Below are 20,079 nucleotides of genomic sequence, written 5' to 3'. Positions count from 1 at the left end.
TGTCCACGGAGAACCTACGTTACAGGTAAGTAACTACACTTTCCCTCTCAATTGCAGTATCTACTGTCATTGTAGCATCTAGAAAACCTTCTACTCAGTGCTGTTAGTGCTTCAAATGAATGGGATCCCCAGTCCCTTTTAAAATGCGAGGAGGGTCGCCAGCATAGCAGCGATTCTCTGATCAACATTATTCCTCTGCCGAGGTCTGCACAAATGGAAACAGGAAGTTGTGTCAGAGGGGACAGACCATGGCAGAGGACCAGTGCTGAGGAGGCTGCAGGCAGTGCCAAAGAATCACTGTCATGTCATGTCTCCACCTCTTCGGAACAGGGTGGAGAGAAAGGAAGGACATCCCAGCCCGCAGGGGCCAGAGCAGCTGATGTTGGATGGGAAGGCAGTTGAAAAGTGAAAGGGAGAGAGTGTGGACCCAGGGGTGGTGGGGAGGGAGAGAGATATTGGATGGAAAAGCATTTGGTAGGTGGGGAAATTGGGGGAGAGGAATTGAGGGGACCCCCTCCTTAATTTCTGTCCTGGGCCCCAGTATGTCGAACATCGTCCATGATTAGATCAACTGTTCTGAACCTCTAAAGTATGTGAAAGGGAATTGAACACCCCTTTAAAGGGGAAGGCTTAAGAGGCTAGAGCTTGTCAGCTCAGAGAAAAAACAGCTGCAAGGTTATATAATATTTATTTATTCCATTTTCTATACTGTTCTCTCAGGAGAGCTCAGAACGGTTTACATGAATTTATTCAGGTACTCAAGCATTTTCCCCTTACTGTCCTGGGTGGGCTCACAATTAGAGAATGACACGGTGACAAAATTCATCACTGTTCCCGTCCCCTTAGATAACCGCGGGAAATAATCCCATGTCATTTCTAGTGTCTATTTCAACCTCGGTCCTTCTACCCCAGCATTCTTCAAAGCAAAGCTTGCGGGTCAGTGGTTGTGGCCATTCATACTCTGATTCTTATGTGAGCCAAGGATAATGAAGCCATTGTGACATCACTGATGTGATTGGCTCTTAGGCACTGGTGGAATGAGGCATTATGACATCACAATATCTGCTCTGGATACCAGAGACTGTCATTCTGTAGTGTCTGTTTCAACCTCAGTCCTTCTACACCAGCATTCTTCAAAGCAAAGCTTGCGGGTCAGTGGTTGTGGTCATTCATACTCTGATTCTTCCCTCCCTCCTTAAAGAATGACATGAAGATGGTTTCCCGCGGTTATCCGCGGGGACGGGAACGGTGATGAATTTTGTCACCGTGTCATTCTCTACTCACAATTTATCTAATGTACCTGGGGGCAATGGGGGGGGGGATTAAAGGGCAAATTCTATAAGAAGCGCCCAAAAGTTAGGTGCCGAATTAGGCACTGTTTAGCGCGATTCAAGTAAAATTGTGTGCTGTTTATTCAATCACGCTGAGTGGCACCTATTTGGAAGGCACCCAACTAAAAGTTAGGCGCCTATGTGAGCACTTAAGCACGCTTAAGAGCGGCGATTCTGCAACAAGGTGCCTAACGTAGCCACGCCCACGTGTAACATGTATAGCGCCTAATTTTTTGAAGGCCGCCTAAATTTTTAGAGGCGCCTTATTGCAGAATCACTTTATCTCGATAGTCGCCTAAGTTTCAATTAGTGCTGATTAAAAGGCTTAATTGAGTTTGTTAATCAATTTAGGCAGGCACCTATCTAGATGGCCACCTCCAAAATAGGTGCTTATCCTTAGGCACCGGTTACAGAATTTGGGCCTAAGTGACTTGCCCAGGGTCACAAGGAGCAGGGTGCTGAGGCTGTAGCTTTAACCTCTGCGCCACACTCTTCCCCTCAATAGAGTTTTATACAATTACAAGTGCTGTGGATCAGGTTGAAATAGAAGGGTTATTTACGCTTTCCAGTAGTGCTAGAACTAGGGGACCCTCCATAAAACTAACTGGTAGCAGATTTAAAACTAATTTAAGAAAGATTTTTCAGCCAACATACAAGCAAGCTATGGAATTTTTTGTTGGATTATGTGATCAAGACCATTAGAATAGTTACTTATTTGTATTGTATTTAGTTCATTTGATTACTCACATTCATCAAAAAAACCCATTTTGAAGCAACAAATATTATCATAAAATAACTAAAACAGAAACACTGGGTTTTACTAAAGGGCGCTAGAGTTTTTTGCACAGGCCAACGAGGTAAATGCTCCGACGCTCGTAGGGATTCTTTGAGTGTCAGAGCATTTACCTCACTGGCCCGCACTATAAACCTCTAGCAAAAGGAGCCCCAAATCAATAAAATCAATACAAAAAAATCATTAAATAAATGCAGTATAATAAATCTCTAAAAAGATGTGACCAAGCTGCTGGAGAACAAGTTCATGAACAATTATCCAGGTAGAACCAGTCTTACTTCTGGTAATGAGCAACAGGGAAAGGATCTTCTGATTAGGATTTGCAAGCGACTTGGACTGACCAGAGACAGGATGCTGGATTCAGTGGACCACCAGTCTGACCTAACATGGCATTCCTCATTTTCTTCTGTAGGATCACTGGCACACTTTCTCAATGTTCTGTCTGCTTAGCAAACCCACTCAAGTACGAGTTTCTTCCTCTTAGATGTCTGCAGAGATAGTCTAGCTGAGGAAGATCCAACTGCATCCTCTCACTGTCTAAGAGAGGAAAAGGCACTTGATTGCACAATGCTTACTGTTGATGATGTGTGGAACGAAAAGAAGACGGCCAGACTGTTTTTCTTGGTTAGGTTGGCTCTGAGATTTCTTAACTGAAAGAGAATGTATAGCAACAATATGTTTTTAATTTTACAGTGATTGCAACGACTGAGCTAAGGGATAGGAGAAAAGCCTCTAGACCAGTGGTTCCCAACCCTGTCCTGGAGGAACACCAGGCCAATTGGGTTTTCAGGCTAGCCCTAATGAATATGCATGAAGCAAATTTGCATGCCTATCACTTCCATCATATGCAAATCTCTCTCATGCATATTCATTAGGGCTAGCCTGAAAACCCGATTGGCCTGATGTTCCTCCAGGACAGGGTTGGGAATCACTGCTCTAGACCATATCATTCTTCAGCGACTACCTGGCCAGTCGGGTTTTCAGGATACCCACAACGAATATGAATGAGATAGATTTACATGCATTGCTTTCATGAATACTCATTGTGAATATGCTGAAATCCCAACTGGTCAGATGTGGTCTCTGAGGACTGGGTTGAAAGCCACTGCACTAAATAGCCTGGGAAAGGCCATTGCATGCCCTAGATTAACTCCCCTCCCCCCCACACGATATTCAGCACTATTTAACTGGCCAGGAAGGCTGGTTAAATAACACAGAGCCGGCTAAGTGCTAATATTCAGTGAAAGATAGCTGTTTATCTCCGCTCATTATTAGCACTTACCGACTAGCCGTGTATCTTATCTAGTTAAGAGTGAATATTCAGCATAACTGGTTAAATTTAATGGTTAAGATAGGTCTGCTAGTTTTGCAGCCTATCTTTAACCGCTAAACACTTGACTAGCTAAGTAGCCGTGGACAAAGCTGAAACCAGATATTCAGTGCTGGTCGCCAGATATGACCCGGCATTGAATGGGATCAGCGGAAGCAGCTGACTGCAGTACCTACCACCGGCAGGTGCCCTATACAGAATCTGGCCCTATGTGCTCCCATGTTCATTTTTTGCAGGTATTGTATGCTAAATGGGAACATGGGTATAATTTATGGGCAGACTGGATGGACCGTTCAGGTCTTTATCTGCCGTCATTTACTATGTTATTAGTGTGCCTCTTTCAAATAAAATCTGGGCTTAGTGCACAGGAAAGTCCCATGTCCCTCTGCTCCCAGGATGAAATACGCCTCAACTGCAAACCGCCAAACGACATTCCTACTCCCACTTTATACTGAGCCACTGGAATGAACTGTCCCCGCAGATCAGATCCCTTAAAGAGCTCTTCATCTAACTCCCCTGCCTAAGGCTGATAGATTAGAAAGAAATATTAACGTATATTGATTGTGTCACATTAGGATCAAAACTTATATTGATAAATCTTGCACTGTAACTATCAAATTTATCCTGCAAACAGTATATTATGTATATTGGTATTAAATCCTTAGTATATGTCGAGTTAGGATAAAAACTTGTACCATAAAACCCAAAACAAACCCCCCCCCAAACGTACTATAACTATGGCAAATTGTAACCGGTTAACTGTACATAAGAACATAAGAAGTTGCCACCACTGGGTCAGACCAGAGGTCCATCGCGCCCAGCAGTCCGCTCCCGCGGCGGCCCATCAGGTCTGTGACCTGTGAAGTGGTTCCTGACCATTTCTGTAACCTACCTCTACATCTATCTGTAATCTTCAATCCCCTCATCCTTTAGGAACCTATCTAAACCTTCCTTGAAACCCTTCAGTGTGCTCTGGCCTATCACAACCTGTAACCCGTTCTGAGCTCATTGGGGAGGACGAGATAGCCAGGATCCACTATAAATGCGCCTTTTTAACTTTCAAAATCCTATATGGAGAGAGTCCAAAGGAGGGCAACGAAACTGGTAAGAGGGCTGGAAAACTGCCCATATGCCGAGAGGCTGGATAAACTGGGGCTCTTCTCTCTGGAAAAGAGGAGGCTCAGGGGGGATATGATAGAGACCTTCAAAATACTTAGGGGCATAGAGAGGGTGGACAGGGACAGGTTCTTCAGACTAAAAGGGATGACAGGTACAAGGGGGCACTCAGAGAAACTGAAGGGAGATAGGTTCAAATCAAATGCAAGGAAGTTTTTCTTCACCCAAAGGGTTGTGGACAAATGGAATGCGCTCCAGAGGAAGTGATCCGGCAGAGTACAGTACAGGGATTCAAACAGGGATTGGACAGATTCCTGAGGGAAAAGGGGATCGTGGGGTACTGAGGGAGGTGCTGGGGTGATGCATAAATATAGACAGCTCACCAGGTCGTGTAGGTGCAAGGCCGGAGGGTTAGGACTTTGATGGGAAGATAGGACTTCGATGACAAACCTAGGGGGCAAAGGGGGCCCCTTCTGGTGATTAAGGCAGGTCATGACCTGTTGGGCCGCCGCGGGGGCGGACTGCTGGGCGGGATGGACCTGTGGTCTGACCCGGCAGAGGCACTGCTTATGTTCTTATGTATCCTCCCTCCCTTTATCCCTCTTTCTTGGAATTCCTCAAACCCTAATACCACCAGATCCTCCCACAAATTAAAACTATCCTTCCCCTCGCTAAAAGGCATTTCCCACACAGGAAAGCTAGGGACCTCCCTCCACTTCAAAATCACTGAGCTCTGGAACAACCTTACCTCCCCTCTTCGGAACTTGAGCTCTCTCCAAGTTTTCCGCAAACATCTGAAAACCTGGCTTTTCTCAAAAAATGTAAGTCTCCCTCCAACTTAGGAATCAAGGAAACTCTTATATCTTGGCATCCCAAGTCCTCTAAATTTTCTTCACACTTCTACCTCTAACCCTCTGTTGTAGTTCCTTCCCTATTTCTCCTACTGTAAATCATGTCGAGCTCTACGAACGTGGAGATGATGCGGTATACAAACCTAAGGATTAGATTAGATTAGATAGTTATTATTTATTTATTTAATTCGTTTTCTATCAGGCCCCTGTACAAGACTCTGGTGAGACCTCATTTAGAATATTGTGGGCAATTCCAGAGGCCGCACCTTCAAAAAGATGTAAACAGGATGGAGTCGGTCCACAGGACGGCTACTAAAATGGTCAGTGGTCTGCTTCACAAGGGGCTCCTTTTACTAAGGTGCGATAGCGTTTTTAGCGCACGCACCGAATTAGCGAAACTACCGCCTGCTCACGAGGAGGCGGTAGCGGCTAGTGCGCACGGCATTTTAGCGCGCGCTAGTCTGCGCGTTAAGGCTCTAAACGCACCTTTCTGAAAGGAGCCCAAAGTGTTTAGTGACATTCTTAAAGATCGCAATATGAATACTTTGGAGGAAAGGCAGGAGAGGGGAGATATGATAGAGATGTTGAAATACGTGCATAGCCTAAATGTGCATGGGGCGAGTATCTTTCAGTTGAAAGGAACTTTGGAATGAGGGGGCATAGAATGAAGGCGAAAGGGGACAGACTCAGAAGTTACCTCAGAAAATACTTTTTCACAGAAAGGGTGGTGAAAGCATGGAACAGATTGCAGGTGGGGGGTAGAGGTGGCACAGCTAGAAACTAGTTAGAAGTTAGAAGTAGATTGCAGAAATCTAAACTTGAGGTTCCGAGAATGTGGACAAGGGTCCAGGTAGTGCACTCAGAGAGAAAGGGGCGAATTTTAGTAATGTTGTGGAGATAGAAGTAAAAGACCAAACCAGACAAAACCACAAAAACAAATACAAAGAAACAAAATGGAATTGTCCAGATCGGAATGATGTGCACTAAAAAAGTGTCCTCCAACTCATCTGGTAATGTGAAGATCTTTATTCCTCCAAAGTCACAATAGTCCATACAACGACTCAATGATTCAATGACTCGACATGTACATGTTTCGGCCAATAGGCCTGCCTCAGGAGTCTTAAGAATCACGGATGATGATATTCAAAGAGAGCTGGCACTCACATAAATTTAACCAAAAATCTCGTATCGTCCAGCTGTGGCCCACTAGTGCCAAGTCATTGAATCATTGAGTCGTTGTATGGACTATTGTGACATTGGAGGAATAAAGATCTTCACATTACCAGATGAGTTGGAGGACACTTTTTTAGTGCACCTCATTCTGATCTGGACAATTCCATTTTGTTTCTTTGTGGAGATAGAAGTGACAGGCCTCGGCAGTTTGTTGGGTGTGCGTAGAAAATGAGAGGTTGGAACAGGAGACGGCTCCAAGGTTGCGAGCAGAGGAGACTGGAATGATGACAGTATTATTTACCGAGATGGAGAACAGAGGAGGAGGAGGAGCAGAGGGTTTAGGAGGAAAGAGGAGCAGCCCAGTCTTGGACATGTTTATAAAGGTCAGCTTTGTTTGATTCAGAAGCCCAAAGGAACAGAAAGAAAACACTAAGGGCTCCTTTTACTAAGCTATGCTAGACGCTAGATGCTAACGCCTCCATTGAGCTGGCGTTAGTTTTGGGCACATAGCGGGTTAGCATGCATATCAATGTAGCGCGTGCTAAAAAAACGCTAGCGCACCTTAGTAAAAGGAGCCCTAAGTCAAAAAAATAAAAATACCTAGGGGTAAAAATTCAGCTAGCAGTGGTCAGCAATTTTTTATGACACCTTCGAGGTTTATGCCCGAATATTCAATGCCAATCCATGTCCAGGCACTGCCATTGGATATCCTGCATATGTGGCCAGTCAGTACTTAACCAATTAAGTGACGATATTCAGCCCTTAAACTGATTAAGTTAAACTAGCCAAAGATAAGGCTGCTATTTATACGAAGGGCCGCTGAAAAGTTCTCAATCCAACCCACAAAGTTGGAGCAGTCTCCATCAAGGACTATACACTTAGTCCAGTGATTTTCCACTCTTTTCTTTCTATCGGAAAATTACAGAACGAAAAAATTGGAAAAATCATTGGTATAAGTGCAAATAGCTCCTGATGGAGACTGCCTCAACTTTGTCGGTTGGGCTGAGAACTTTTCAGCAGACCCTTGTGTGGTCCTATTAGCCAGTTAACTAGTTAAGGGCTGAATTGGCATGTAACCGGTTAGGTCAGGGGTGTCAAAGACCCTCCTCGAGGGCCGCAATCCAGTCGGGTTTTCAGGATTTCCCCAATGAATATGCGTGAGATCTATTTGCATGCACTGCTTGCATTGTATGGTAATAGATCTCATGCATATTCATTGGGGAAATCCTGAAAACCCAACTGGATTGCGGCTCTCGAGGAGGGACTTTGACATCCCTGGCTTAGGTGCTGACTCTGTCCCAAACTGCCTAATGAATATGAATAGCCAGTTTCAGTTAAGGTGGTTAGGGTCTAATTCTATAAACCCCTAACTTCTAAGCACCGTTGAGCATAATTGTCAATCATCCACTAGGCGCCATTTATAGAATCACGCCTAGCGGCACCTAAGTGGTCTTAGACGCCAGTAAGCGCTGAAACCTTAGGCACACTCCCATTTATGTCAGGGTTTTCTTGGCCTAAGTGAGTGCGCCTAAGTCAAACCATGCCCCAAATCCACCCCTAACCATGCCTACTTGCTGGTAAATGCCTTGAAGTGGTAGGCGTCTCCTGAGTTAGGTGCCTATCAACTTAATTACCTCCCCTTTACAAAACCGTAGCGTGGCTTTTAACGCCAGGAATTCTATGAGCGTTGAAGCTTTTACCGCTGCAGCTGGTGCTAAAAACCGCGCTAAAGTTTTGTAAAACGGGGGGGGGGGAGGTTTACATTTTTTTTACATTGTTTTTCAAAAGCACTGTTCATTTAACAGTGCTGATTAAGCCAATTAAGAAAATTAAGTTAGGCTAGGCGCACCGATTTAGGAGCCGTTTCTAGAATTGGGGCCTTAGTGCGGATATTCAGTTTCTAGTTAAGAACGCTGTTTCTGGACAGACCTAGAAAACTGCATGTTCTACATTTTTATTTAATCTAGAAAACACTTTCACAAAAACAATATGCAGTGTCAGGTGGAAAATAAACAGCACAGCTTAGGCTTGATTGTAGCGTGCAATTAAAAAATGGAGGAAAAAGCCTCCGACTGGGACCTACCCACCTCCACAAAAGTGGTTGACAGGTGGTTAGGCGTTAACCTCACTGGCAAAAACCTCCATTGCACTCCAGAATATAAAAACACCTTAAGCAGAGCTGTTAGTGCTGAACGATAGAAGAAATAACTTTCAACTTATCTTCTGTTGATCGGTACACCAACGGTGGCCAGCGTTTCACAAGTCTGCTGCCTCAGGGTTTAACGTATCCAATCAAACTTCAATCGGGACGCCAGAAGTCCCTGTCTTTTGACCTAAAAGTGTATTTCTAATTTCTATACATTTAATTAGGTCCCCCCTCCCCAATATTTAAAATTTCTCTGCTTCTAGTCAGGCCTACATGTACCGCTGTTGACTCCCGCTTGGGGCTCCAGTAGGGAACTTCACCTCAGCGTCTAGTTCACTTGGGCTCTTCACACTTTTCAAAACACCGCATGTGGTTGCATGCAAGGAACAAATGAAAGAACGCCAGGATGAGAAGGGAGTCTTATGACTGTGCTAGTTTATTAAGTGCCAGATGAGTTGTGTTACTCACAGCGGTACCTTCCTGGATATAGGGGCTTTTGTCTGGAAGGGCAGGATTTGTACAAAGGCATTGTGTGGCTGCAGGGAAGGAGGCACAATGGGTTTGATTTAATTAGATGGAGTAAGTTGCTGTTTCAGACCACAAAGGAACGTGTCAGTCACTCACCAGACTCGCTCAGAAGGAGGGTGAGAAAGATAATAGCTAGACTCGGGGCTTATACTGTGGTTCATTGACTTGATTCCAACGAATACAAGATAGCACATAGCAATACTGAAATATGCTGGGCTTCCCTTCACAAAATAGGACACATTGTCTGTTCACTGGTTTTCAGACAGTCTTTGGATAGCATCCAGATCAGCCTCTTTTCCTGCTGCCTGGCTTCAACAATCCCCATCCAGAACTGTTTTAAGAGATCAGTGAATGTTGACCAGGATCGGCTCTACCACTAGGAAAATAGGTGGCATCGGCATGGCAGCCAGCAGCAGCTGGGCAGTCCTACTGCAGCCTGAGAACAGCTGGCATGAAACCTTGAGTAGATACGTGCACTGCAGTTCTGTCACCTCCTCCCCCCTCAGAATTGTGGGGGGGGTTTTAGGGCATCAGCTACCCTTGGACTGGCCTTGATCATAATAGTAGGTTTTGAGGTAACATCTCAGTATAAAAGAGTGGGATGCTCCATTGACAATATCAGAAATAATGTATGTCATAATTTAGACAATGAACTCTCTGTCTTTCAGGAGGCCATTTTTAAAGGTGCGCTCGGAAAGCAAATGGATATCGGATTCCTTTATTTTCTCCTGCTGGCGGGAGCTGTTTCTTCTTCTGCCTATAAGGTAAGTGCTTTGGGATGCAAATTCAAAACCAGGACTGGCCAAAAAGTCTCCCTCCTACAACTGTGTAGCTTGGCAGCACACTGCTGTAGCATGAAGTGACAAGGAAGGACTTGGGGGTGGGAGTCCAAAGATTACTCCAGTTTGGGCAGTCAACTGTCTCCTTTTATTCGGGATAGGTTGAGTTAGTCCTGGTTTTGCTGGGTTTATATTCTTTATTATCCTAGAGAAATCATAACTACAAGGTCGGCAATGAAGTAACACCAGGACTGGATCAGCCAGCCCTGGTAAGATGGAGCTTGTTAGTAACTCTAACTACATTAACGTACCGAGACTGTGGATGTCAGCGGGAATTCAATTGTTTGCTCTAGGAACTTGGACTTTAAAAAAAATCCTATAGGTTAGGGTTACCAGACATCCGAGAAAACCCAGACATGTCCTCTTTTTAGAGAACTATCTGGGCTCCCTGACAGATTTTCCAAAACCTGGCATTTGTCTGGGTTTTGGAAAGCCCCGATGAACTCTGGCCGCATTTGGAGGGCCTCTGAGCATGCGTGGATGACAACACACACATCTGCACATGCTCCAGGCCCTCCAGATGTGGCTGGAGCTCCTATGGAAGAAGAGAGGAGGCTTTTTGGGACAGGGCTGGAGGTGGAACTGGGTGGGTCTGGAGGCAGAACTTATTTATTTATATACCATTTATATCCTAAGTGGTTTTACATTCAGGTACTTTATCATATTTCCCTATCTGTCCTGGTGGGCTCAAACTCTATCTAGTGTACCTGGGGCAATGAGGGGATTAAGTGACTTGCCCAGGGTCACAAGGAGCAGCGAGGGATTTGAACCCACAACCTCAGGGTGCTGAGGCTGTAGCTCTAACTACTGCACCACATGCTCCCCACCCCACATGATCTCCCCTTTTGCATTTGAGCACTATGTAAATGACATGCTAAGCTCATAGAATACTTCTTACCTCCAACTAGCACTTATGCGTGAATCTACGAGGGTTCTTTAAAATGCTTCCACACGTTCATATTTTCTCGATCTCAACTAAAAACATTATTTTCTTTCTTTTTTTTAATTATTCTTTATTCGTTTTTGACATCAAATACATAGTGCAAACATATGAACAATCAAGTAATATATTCAAAAAAATAATATAAAGCTGTTTAACCCCCCCAACCTAACCCTCCCCCTGCCCTTCCTGGATGTGTATAACAATCTTTCATGAATCAAAGGGAAATAATGTTACTAATAATAATATTAATAAGTCACATTCATAATGTACAATAATTTGTTAACAGGCTCCAAATTTCCTTGAATTTGCTATGGTATCCCCTCTGCAATTAATGTTTTCAAACTTATAAATCTGGCATAATGATTCCCGCCAGAAACTATAATTTAAGTTATCCCAGCTTTTTCCAATTTTTCATTATCATCTGCATGGATACTCCTGTAAAAATATTATTTTCTGATGGCATTAAGAAGTTAGTAGGACGCTGGGAAAAATGTACTGCAAAACAGAGTGATTATGTGGAAAAGTGATGTACTGTATTTTTTGGACCATAAGACGCACCCACCTGTAGAGGAGGAATAACCAAGAAAAATAAAATTTGGTTCAGAATTTTTTTCTTCTTGGTTTTTCCTCCTCTATATGTAGGTGTCTCTGGTGGTCTGGTGCATCTGGTGCTGGGAAGCCGAAACCACCTGCAACACATAGCCCAAAGCCGCCCACAGCCACCCGCAGCCGCCAGAAGTCCGAAGCCACCCATACCCGCCTGAAGCCAGCAGAAGCTACCCGCAGCTCCCCCCAGTACCTTTTTTAGTGGTGATCCAGCGTGGTCTCCGGGACGGCTGCCTGTGTCTTTAGTAGAGCGACGCAGGAGCGCGACCTTTGCGCTTGCTGTCTGGTCTTGCGCCGCTCACAATCACAGACCTGCGTTGTGCGTCGCTCTTCTAAAGACAAAGGCAGCCGTCCCGGAGACCGCGCTGGACCACCACTAAAAACAGTACCGGGGGGAGGGGGGGCAGTGTATGCGGTCCATAAGATGCACCCCCTTTTCCTCCCCCTTTTTGGGGGTGGAAAAAGTGTGCCTTATGGTCCGAAAAATACAGTAATTTGCTTTTGAGATATTTAATAAATAGTGTTTAGAAAAATTAAAGTGCGGAGACCTTTTGAAGATCCCTCGTATAACGTTCATGTGCATAAATATTCTATGATCTGAGCTCACAAAGAGTGCTTACCTTCAGGTGCTCACGTTATAGAATGAGGGGTTATCTTCTTTGTTAGCAGGTAACCAAAAAGGCCCCCAAAAACAGGGGGAAGGGGGATCCCATCTTAACTCAAAAGTATGCCGTATTGAAATAACCCCAGGGACCCACTATGACACTACAAGGTCCACTCACTGCACTCTCACAAAGACCCACTGTCACACACAACCCAAAAACATAACAAAAATTGTGGAGAAAAAGCCTCAGTTCAGCATCATCTGGCAAAAAACTCCACTTTCAAAAACATAAGCATGTGAGGTCCAAATAAGTGTCAATCAAGACACAGCAGTGAAAGACACAATAGTAGGCCACGTGGGAACCACTGAAAAACATTAGCATGCCAAAACTATAAAAACTTTCAAAAGTGTGAGTGTAGCAAATAGCACATGAAACAGTCTTGATCACAGTCAGTGGCGAGCAGGATAACTTAGCTGCAGATGGTCTCCAAGCTGTCTTCCACACACCCGAACGGTGTCAGCCTGCTCAGGCCCCACAGCCACTCCTACCCGATGGGGAACTCTCCATTTTGCTAAGCTGCGTAAGGGGAACAATCTCAGCCTTCCGCACCAGCAACTGAAAAGGCGAAAGAATTCAGGGGATCCCCACAGGAAAAGATCACATGAAAAAAGCGGGGGAGAACAATAGACTTCCAACAACAAGAATGAACTTGCCAAGGAATGAAACCCTCCAACTGTTGTATATCACTTGAGTAGACCTTGTGACTGTTGTATATTACGTGTGTAGATTCATAGAGCATCAGGCTGTAATACCTAATTACCTAATTATACTACGTTTTGTTTGACCCTGCTGATGATGGCTGAAGGGAGATAGGATTGAAGTATACAAAATCCTGAGTGGAGTAGAACGGGTACAAGTGGATCGATTTGTCACTCCCGTCAAAAATTACAAAGACTAGGGGACACTCGATGAAGTTACAGGGAAATACTTTAAAAACCAATAGGAGGAAATATTTTTTCACTCAGAGAATAGTTATGCTCTGGAACGCATGCCAGAGGTTGTAGTAAGAGCAGATAGCGTAGCTGGTTTTAAGAAATGTTTGGACAAGTTCCTGGAGGAAAAGTCCATAGTCTGTTATTGAGAAAGACATGGGGGAAGCCACTGCTTGCCCTGGATCGGTAGCATGGAATGTTGCTACTCCTTGGGTTTTGGCCAGGTACTTGGAACCTGGATTGGCCACCGTGGGAACGGGCTACTGGGCTAGATGGACCATTGGTCTGACTCTTTAAGGCTTTTCTTATGTTCTTATGTAAGCGATGTATAGAGTTTCAGTCTGTACTTCCCAGCCCCTTATGTTTGATCTGTAGCCCGTTCTGGGTTCTCTTGGGAGGACAGGCTATAAAAATAAATTAATTAACGAAATAAGCAATGGTGCCGTTTCGGATCTTTTACATGTGTTTCTTGAGACGATTGTTTGACCTTCTCATTGTCTTTTCATGACAACTGTTTTGACTTGCTGTCACTTTTGGAGACTTAACAAACTGTTTCTGGCCAAATCTTTGGGTTTTTCCTCCTCTTGTTGGAAGTCCATTGTTCTCCCCCACTTTTTTTCCTGATTTGCAGGTAACAACACATCACAACAGACCTGGCCAATTCCCTACATATTCCACAGGCCGGAATGATGATTTCTTTATTAGGTGTTTGACAGAGCAATTAATGCACATTAAAAGCTGTGTTAAACACCTAACACAGCTTAATAAAAAGGCCCCTTAGTTTTTCTGCCTTGTTATCCCTGAGTGCCCCCTTTTAACCTCTGGCCTAACCGTGTTGTAGGCTGTTGGCTTTAGATGCATTTGAAAACATTTTTAATTACTAGAGAGGAACTGTGGGAGGATATTTCTCTTACATTCTACTGCTGCTCCTTCTATGGCTTATAATAATAATAACTTTATTATTTTATACCGCCATAACCAAAAGTTCTAGACGGTTTACACTAAAACAAGCTGGAGAATCAGTGAAATACAATAATACAGTAAAAAATACAAATATTTGTAAAATAGAATTTCAATAATAAAACTCACTAAGTAATAAACTTATCGAACAAAGTGGTCTTAATTAATTTCCGAAAACTGCACTAGGATAACATAGCTTGCTGAATACATTTGCCTAACCAAGATTATTGCTTGCCAGCTTGAAATGCTAGGGTCCTATCTAAGAGGGTCTTATATATCTACACCCATTCATTTTTGGATAAGCAAATAGGTATAATTTTTTTAGTTTCTCTTGATGGACTATGCAACACAAAATGAGGAAAAAGGTAAGCTGGAGACAATCCCGATATCAGCTTAAAGCAGATACAGGAAAATTTGAATAGTTAGTACATGCACACTAACAGCCAGTAGATCATCGAAAGAGGCAGAAGCACTGGCACCTCCTGCCTCCTCTCCCAGCCACATCAGCTGCACCACTATACTAGCACTGGCACTAGGGGAATGATCTGATCCAGAGAAGCTGGAACACCCCCCCCCACACGCCCCAGACTTCATGTCATGCCTGGAGAATGCTACCTCTAGGCCACAGCTCCTGGAATATTTACTAGCCTGAGAGTTTTTCGATATTTTGTGCATAATGTTTTGCCCCGCGAGGACAAAAATTTATGTCAAATATAGAAGTTATTTCCCCCCTGGATTCTATATAAGTCCTCCAAAGATGGGTACACAAATATGGGTTCGGATCCCAGATCCACATGTTAAACGAATTAGTTAATAATAATAATAGCTTTATTTATAACCCGTCATATGCCTTTTCAGTTCAAGATGGTGTACAACAAGAAATTAGAGGTGCTGTAAGGACAGCGAGGTAACATCAATTAGAATTGGGGAGGGGTTGAAAGACAGTTAATGAGCCACTGACATTCAGTAATTGGTGTTAATTGGCACTAGTTGTGCCCCCTAGTCTATAAAATGTGCATTTCAATTTTATAGCACGCAAAAGGGGTGTGGCTAAGGGAGTGGCCATTCCCAGAAATTGGGAGCATAAATGACCCTATTCTATAACAGAGACAAACTGAAAGGCAGTATAGTCAACGAGTTCAGAAAGTGGTATTCTGACTTTAAAGTGTGAAGCAGGGTAGCAAACCCTCAATAAATAAATAACATATTATAATTATAAAACGGGATATCCTCAGTGTGAAGGATTAGCGAGGGGAGGAGAACCTCCAGCGCTTAACACATCAAGGCAGAGGCAAAAAAAAACCCTACCTGCACACCATCATTGGATATCTCACGTGTCCCCAACCAAAACTGGTGAAAAATAGTGCAGTGAATAATTACTAATTCACACAAGTAAATATAATTAAAGCAAAAATACCACTCTGAGAACCCCCCCCCCCAGCCAACACCAAAAGAAAATAAACTGAGACTTAGCTTGGATTGAAGAGTGGACAAAATCCTCCCAATAGAGAAAAGTCTAGCAAATGACTGATTCCAAAGAATTGTTCTTCAGGCAGGGTTCAACCAAGCCTGGTTTCGGTGATAAAATATCCCTTCATCAGGAACCCATTAGAACTGGAGAGCAAAAAACATGCAGGAGAATGATCCAAGCTGGGTGGAAGGAGCCTTTAGTTACACGCCAGCATTTACTGATGGTTTCAGTAGGCGTAAATGCCACGTCCAAAGTTATGTGTGAGACTGCTCTAAGCCCGTATTCTGCAAAGAGCACATTATGTGGCAGGGGCACACCCTTTACCAAACACTGTCTTAGGACAGATCTTCCAGCCCCATATATCTAATCCTAATCTAATATACTGAATTCTTTGGGAGCTATTTACCGAATTCCACCCTTTCTGTCTTTATTAGATGTTCCATAACTTACAGGCTAAGGCAGTCTGACATCTGTTTTCTAATTTCAGACTTTTCTTCTTCGTCAGAAACGTGGAACAAGGCCTCTCGTAGGTAAGGTTTTCAATAGCAGCCTACATACAGTGTAAGAAGTGTTGAGCTGGGACAAATCAGTGATCCATTATGCCCATCTTGTCTCTGACAGTGGCCAGTCTGGGGAGCTAATGCAGAAACCCATGCATTAGAACCACCTGTGCTAAACGACAAGCACACAGCTTCTATTCCCAATGTAAGGTGAAAGTTCTAGTCATCGATTCAGTAAGCTAATCATATGCACTTAGAACCTCTTAGCTGATATCTCTCAATATTCATATTTTGTAATGCATAAGGCTTACTGGACCCCAACTAAATTAGTTGGGGAATTGGGGGGATTGGATTGCAGAGATTTCATCTGAGGTCTACCACAGCTCTTTAGGGGACTAATTTAGTAAAGCTATTTTTCCATTCCATGGCCAACAAAAAAAGTTTCGTATGTCAAGCCATTAATAGCATACCTACTGGCCACTAGTATACACAGCCAGTCACCTCCTTCCCCCAACATGTCATCACCTAATCTCACTCTCTTCTTCCACCCTGTTTTACCCACTCTCATATTGGCTCTCTCCCCAAAATTTTGTCTTCACTCAGTCACACTCTCTCCCCATCACCATCCTGTTATCTCCTAATCTCCCTTCTCCTTCAGAGCTGACTTCTCCCCCCTCCCCCCCCCCGCTACTACTTCTGCTAGCCCTTACCACCCAGCAAGCTAACAAGCCACCTCCCCAGCCAGTCTTCACCACTCAGTTGGCCACCCTTTATCACCCCAGCAAGCTAACCAGACGTCAGCCACTCCCCTACCCCTGCAAACCAATTAGCTACCTCCAGTTAGCTACTCAGCCCTCAACCTCAAAGCATGTCCCTATAAGCCAGTCAACCCTCCCAGGCCTTATCCCTTCCTCTGCAATCCAGTCAGCCTTCTCCACCCCCACCCCCCCTACAACTAGGGTTGCCAGATTTTCCAATTGAAAAATCTGGACCTCTAGACCCACCCCCCAGGCCAGACCCAGTCCCGCCCTAGCCATGCCCCCGCTGCCTGTTTTTGTCGGACATCCTGTGTCATCCACGTATGCGCGGACATCCTCCCTGGCCGATGCGATTTGAGGACGCTTTTCAAAACTTGGACAAAGTTTGTTTGGCTGTTAAGCGCTAATTCCAGTTGTTATCCATCAGGTTTCCTGTATATGTTACTATTTAGGACCCCTGAGGAAGGAGTGTTTCTTCAAAACACGGACCATGTCGGGTCCGGGTTCATCAATCCTTTTGGATACAAAACTGTTTTATGACTATATTTGTCCTTTTAAGATTGTTCATTAAAGACTTGGTATCTTGTACATCACCACTGCAGTTTTTGCCTTTGTCTTTCAAGTCACTTAATCCCCCCCATTGCCCCAGGTACATTAGATAGATTGTGAGTCCACTGAGACTGACAGGGAAAATGCTTGAGTACCTGAATAAATTAATGTAAACTGTTCTGAGCTCCCTTGGGAAAACGGTATAGAAAATTAAATAAATAAATATGTGGGGGTGGGGGGGTTGTTCCTGAGACAACAGAGGATTAAGTGACTTGCCCAAGGTCACAAGGAGCTGTAGAAGGAACTGAACCCAGTTCACCAGAATCAAAACCCATTGTACTAGCCATTAGGCTACTCCTTCACTTAGCCTTCTGACTAATTGGAGCTCTCTAGAGAACTGTTAAATAATCTTTCTGGTGACTTTCCTCAGTAAAACTAAGAAGACTACCAGCAGTGGCATAGAAAGGGGGGCATTCCACCCCAAGTGCCATCTTGGTGGCGGTGCCAGCACCCATCCTCCTTTCGCCCCCCCCCCCCGCCGCTCTTTCCCGCCCCTCCCTGCCGCACAACTTGTACCTCTTTTTATTTTCCTGATGCGAGCAGTATGATGAACTTGCTGCCCACATCAATGTCGGCTCTCTCTGATGTCACTTCCGGGTCCTGTGCCTAGGAAGTGATGTCAGAGGGAATGCTGACACAACACAGGCAGCAAGCTTGTGATGCTGCTCGGGCTGGAAAAAATAGAGGTACAGGGAAGGGAAGGAGGCGTGCAGGCAGCAGGGAGGGTCAGGAAGGAGCAGGGTGGTGGAGGGGCGCTACCATGCCCCAGGTACCACTCGCCCTTGTTACGCCACTGGCTACCGGCTTCCTCTTCCTATTGTTGTGTGATCTGTGGTGATTTGCTTCAACAGATCTGTCAAACAGGCTGAGGCGGCTCCTTAAGAAAAGTGTAGCGTGCCACGGAGCTTTAAGTCAGAGCAGTATAATATAGAGTTTATTTGTTTTCAGAATTTGTTCTGTGCTTAAGCATACAGGTTTTTTGAACTCTTGATTCACATTTTACCAGCGGTACATTGGGTTTTGGTGCTTTAGCTTAAGCCTCCTGAGATTTCAGGTGTGCCACGAGATGCTGGAGAAGAGGAGAGGCGCTAGCTGACTGCCTACAGGACGTCCTGGTGGCAAGAGGCACATCCTGTAGGCAATCAGCCAGCGCCAGCATCTCTCCTTCACTCCACGTGTCTTCCCTTCTGGCATTCTCCCCCCCCCCCCCCCCCACTGGCGGCTCAGAGTCCGTCCATAGGGCCTTCGCACATGGGGTGACGTCACACACGCTTTTGAATGCCTCAAACCACGGCCACTACGTTTAGTGTACCGCGGCTTGACCAAGTTTGCGAGACAACCGGGTTAGAGCTACAGCCTCAACACCTAAGGTTGTAGGTTCAAATCTGCTCCCTGTGACCCTGGGCAAGTCACTTCATCCTCCACTGCCCCAGGACATTACATAGACTGTGAGCTAATCAAGACAGACGGGGAAAAGGCTTGAACTTCCTGTATGTAAACTACTTTGAGTATGGTAGTACACTTCTCCCTTCGTATTCGCGAAGGTTTTGGGGCAAAGCCAGACCGCGAAATCCCAAAAAACCCCAATGTATTTTCTATATTATTTGCAGTCTCTTGTTAAAATCCCTTGCGAATTTCTCTCTCTTCACGCTCAAGCAAGTGCTGGGAAAAAAGCGTCAAACCTTTTATCAGCACTCCGGGATGATGTCATTTAGGAGGGAGCCGGTAAGATATAAAACCCACCAATAATCGAAGTCGTAATAAACCCGCGAATATGAGAGGAGAAGCGTAATAAACTACCAACAAGCAATATAACAAATCCCAATCCCTCACCCCTTCCCACACACACACTTTCTCTAACCTTCATCTTTATGTTCAAACTGCATCTAAACCTTAATGCTGATGTTCTCTTGGCACCGATGCTTTCTTGTGGTGCGTTTCAAAGCCATTATTTATTATTTCTAAAATGTTAATTATACCGTCTATATTCTAGACGGTTTCTATATAAAACAATACCTAGCAAAAAATTAACATTACAAAAAGCTGAGGGCTCCTTTTACTAAGGTGCGCTAGGGCTTTAACGTGCGAAATAGCGCATTGAGCTGGCATTAGTTCTAGAAGCGTAGCACGCGGTAGTTTCCACGCGTGCGCTAAAAATGCTTAGTGACTTTAGTAAAAGGGAGCATTTCTTACCCCCTCATCCATTACGACCTATACAATATAGAAATCTTTACTTACATGAAAGCAGGTACAAATAGCTTTGTTTTCAATAGCTTGAGCCTTTCTTTTTTAAATTTCAATCTGCCAGCACATAGGCGTAATTGCCTCATCAATGCGTTCCACATTTTAACACCTGCCAAACAAAAAAGCAGCTGCTCTAGTCTCTGCGCTGTTTGTATTTGCAGATCAGGCCCGAGAGCCTTTTCATCGTTCTGGCCTTGTTTCTTTGTTGGCGTGCATTGTCTCAAGGGAGCCACTGAGGCTGCTTAAACAACTGGTTTGGAGGAATCTCTCAGGTCCAGCCAGGG

General features: G+C 44.5%; 1 protein-coding gene across 1 annotated transcript in view; it reads left to right on the top strand.

Annotated features, from left to right (window-relative positions):
• Positions 1-20,079, top strand: part of PLAT (plasminogen activator, tissue type) — an 82,302-nt gene that overhangs the window by 22,766 nt on the left and 39,457 nt on the right. The window contains 2 exon segments of the mRNA XM_033949655.1: positions 9,937-10,032; positions 16,172-16,214. Coding sequence (XP_033805546.1) covers positions 9,970-10,032; positions 16,172-16,214 — 106 coding nt within the window. The 5' untranslated portion in view covers positions 9,937-9,969.

The sequence above is a fragment of the Geotrypetes seraphini genome, chromosome 6, assembly GCF_902459505.1.
Source record: "Geotrypetes seraphini chromosome 6, aGeoSer1.1, whole genome shotgun sequence".
NCBI lineage: Eukaryota > Metazoa > Chordata > Amphibia > Gymnophiona > Dermophiidae > Geotrypetes > Geotrypetes seraphini.
This window is presented reverse-complemented; position numbering and strand designations above follow the sequence as displayed.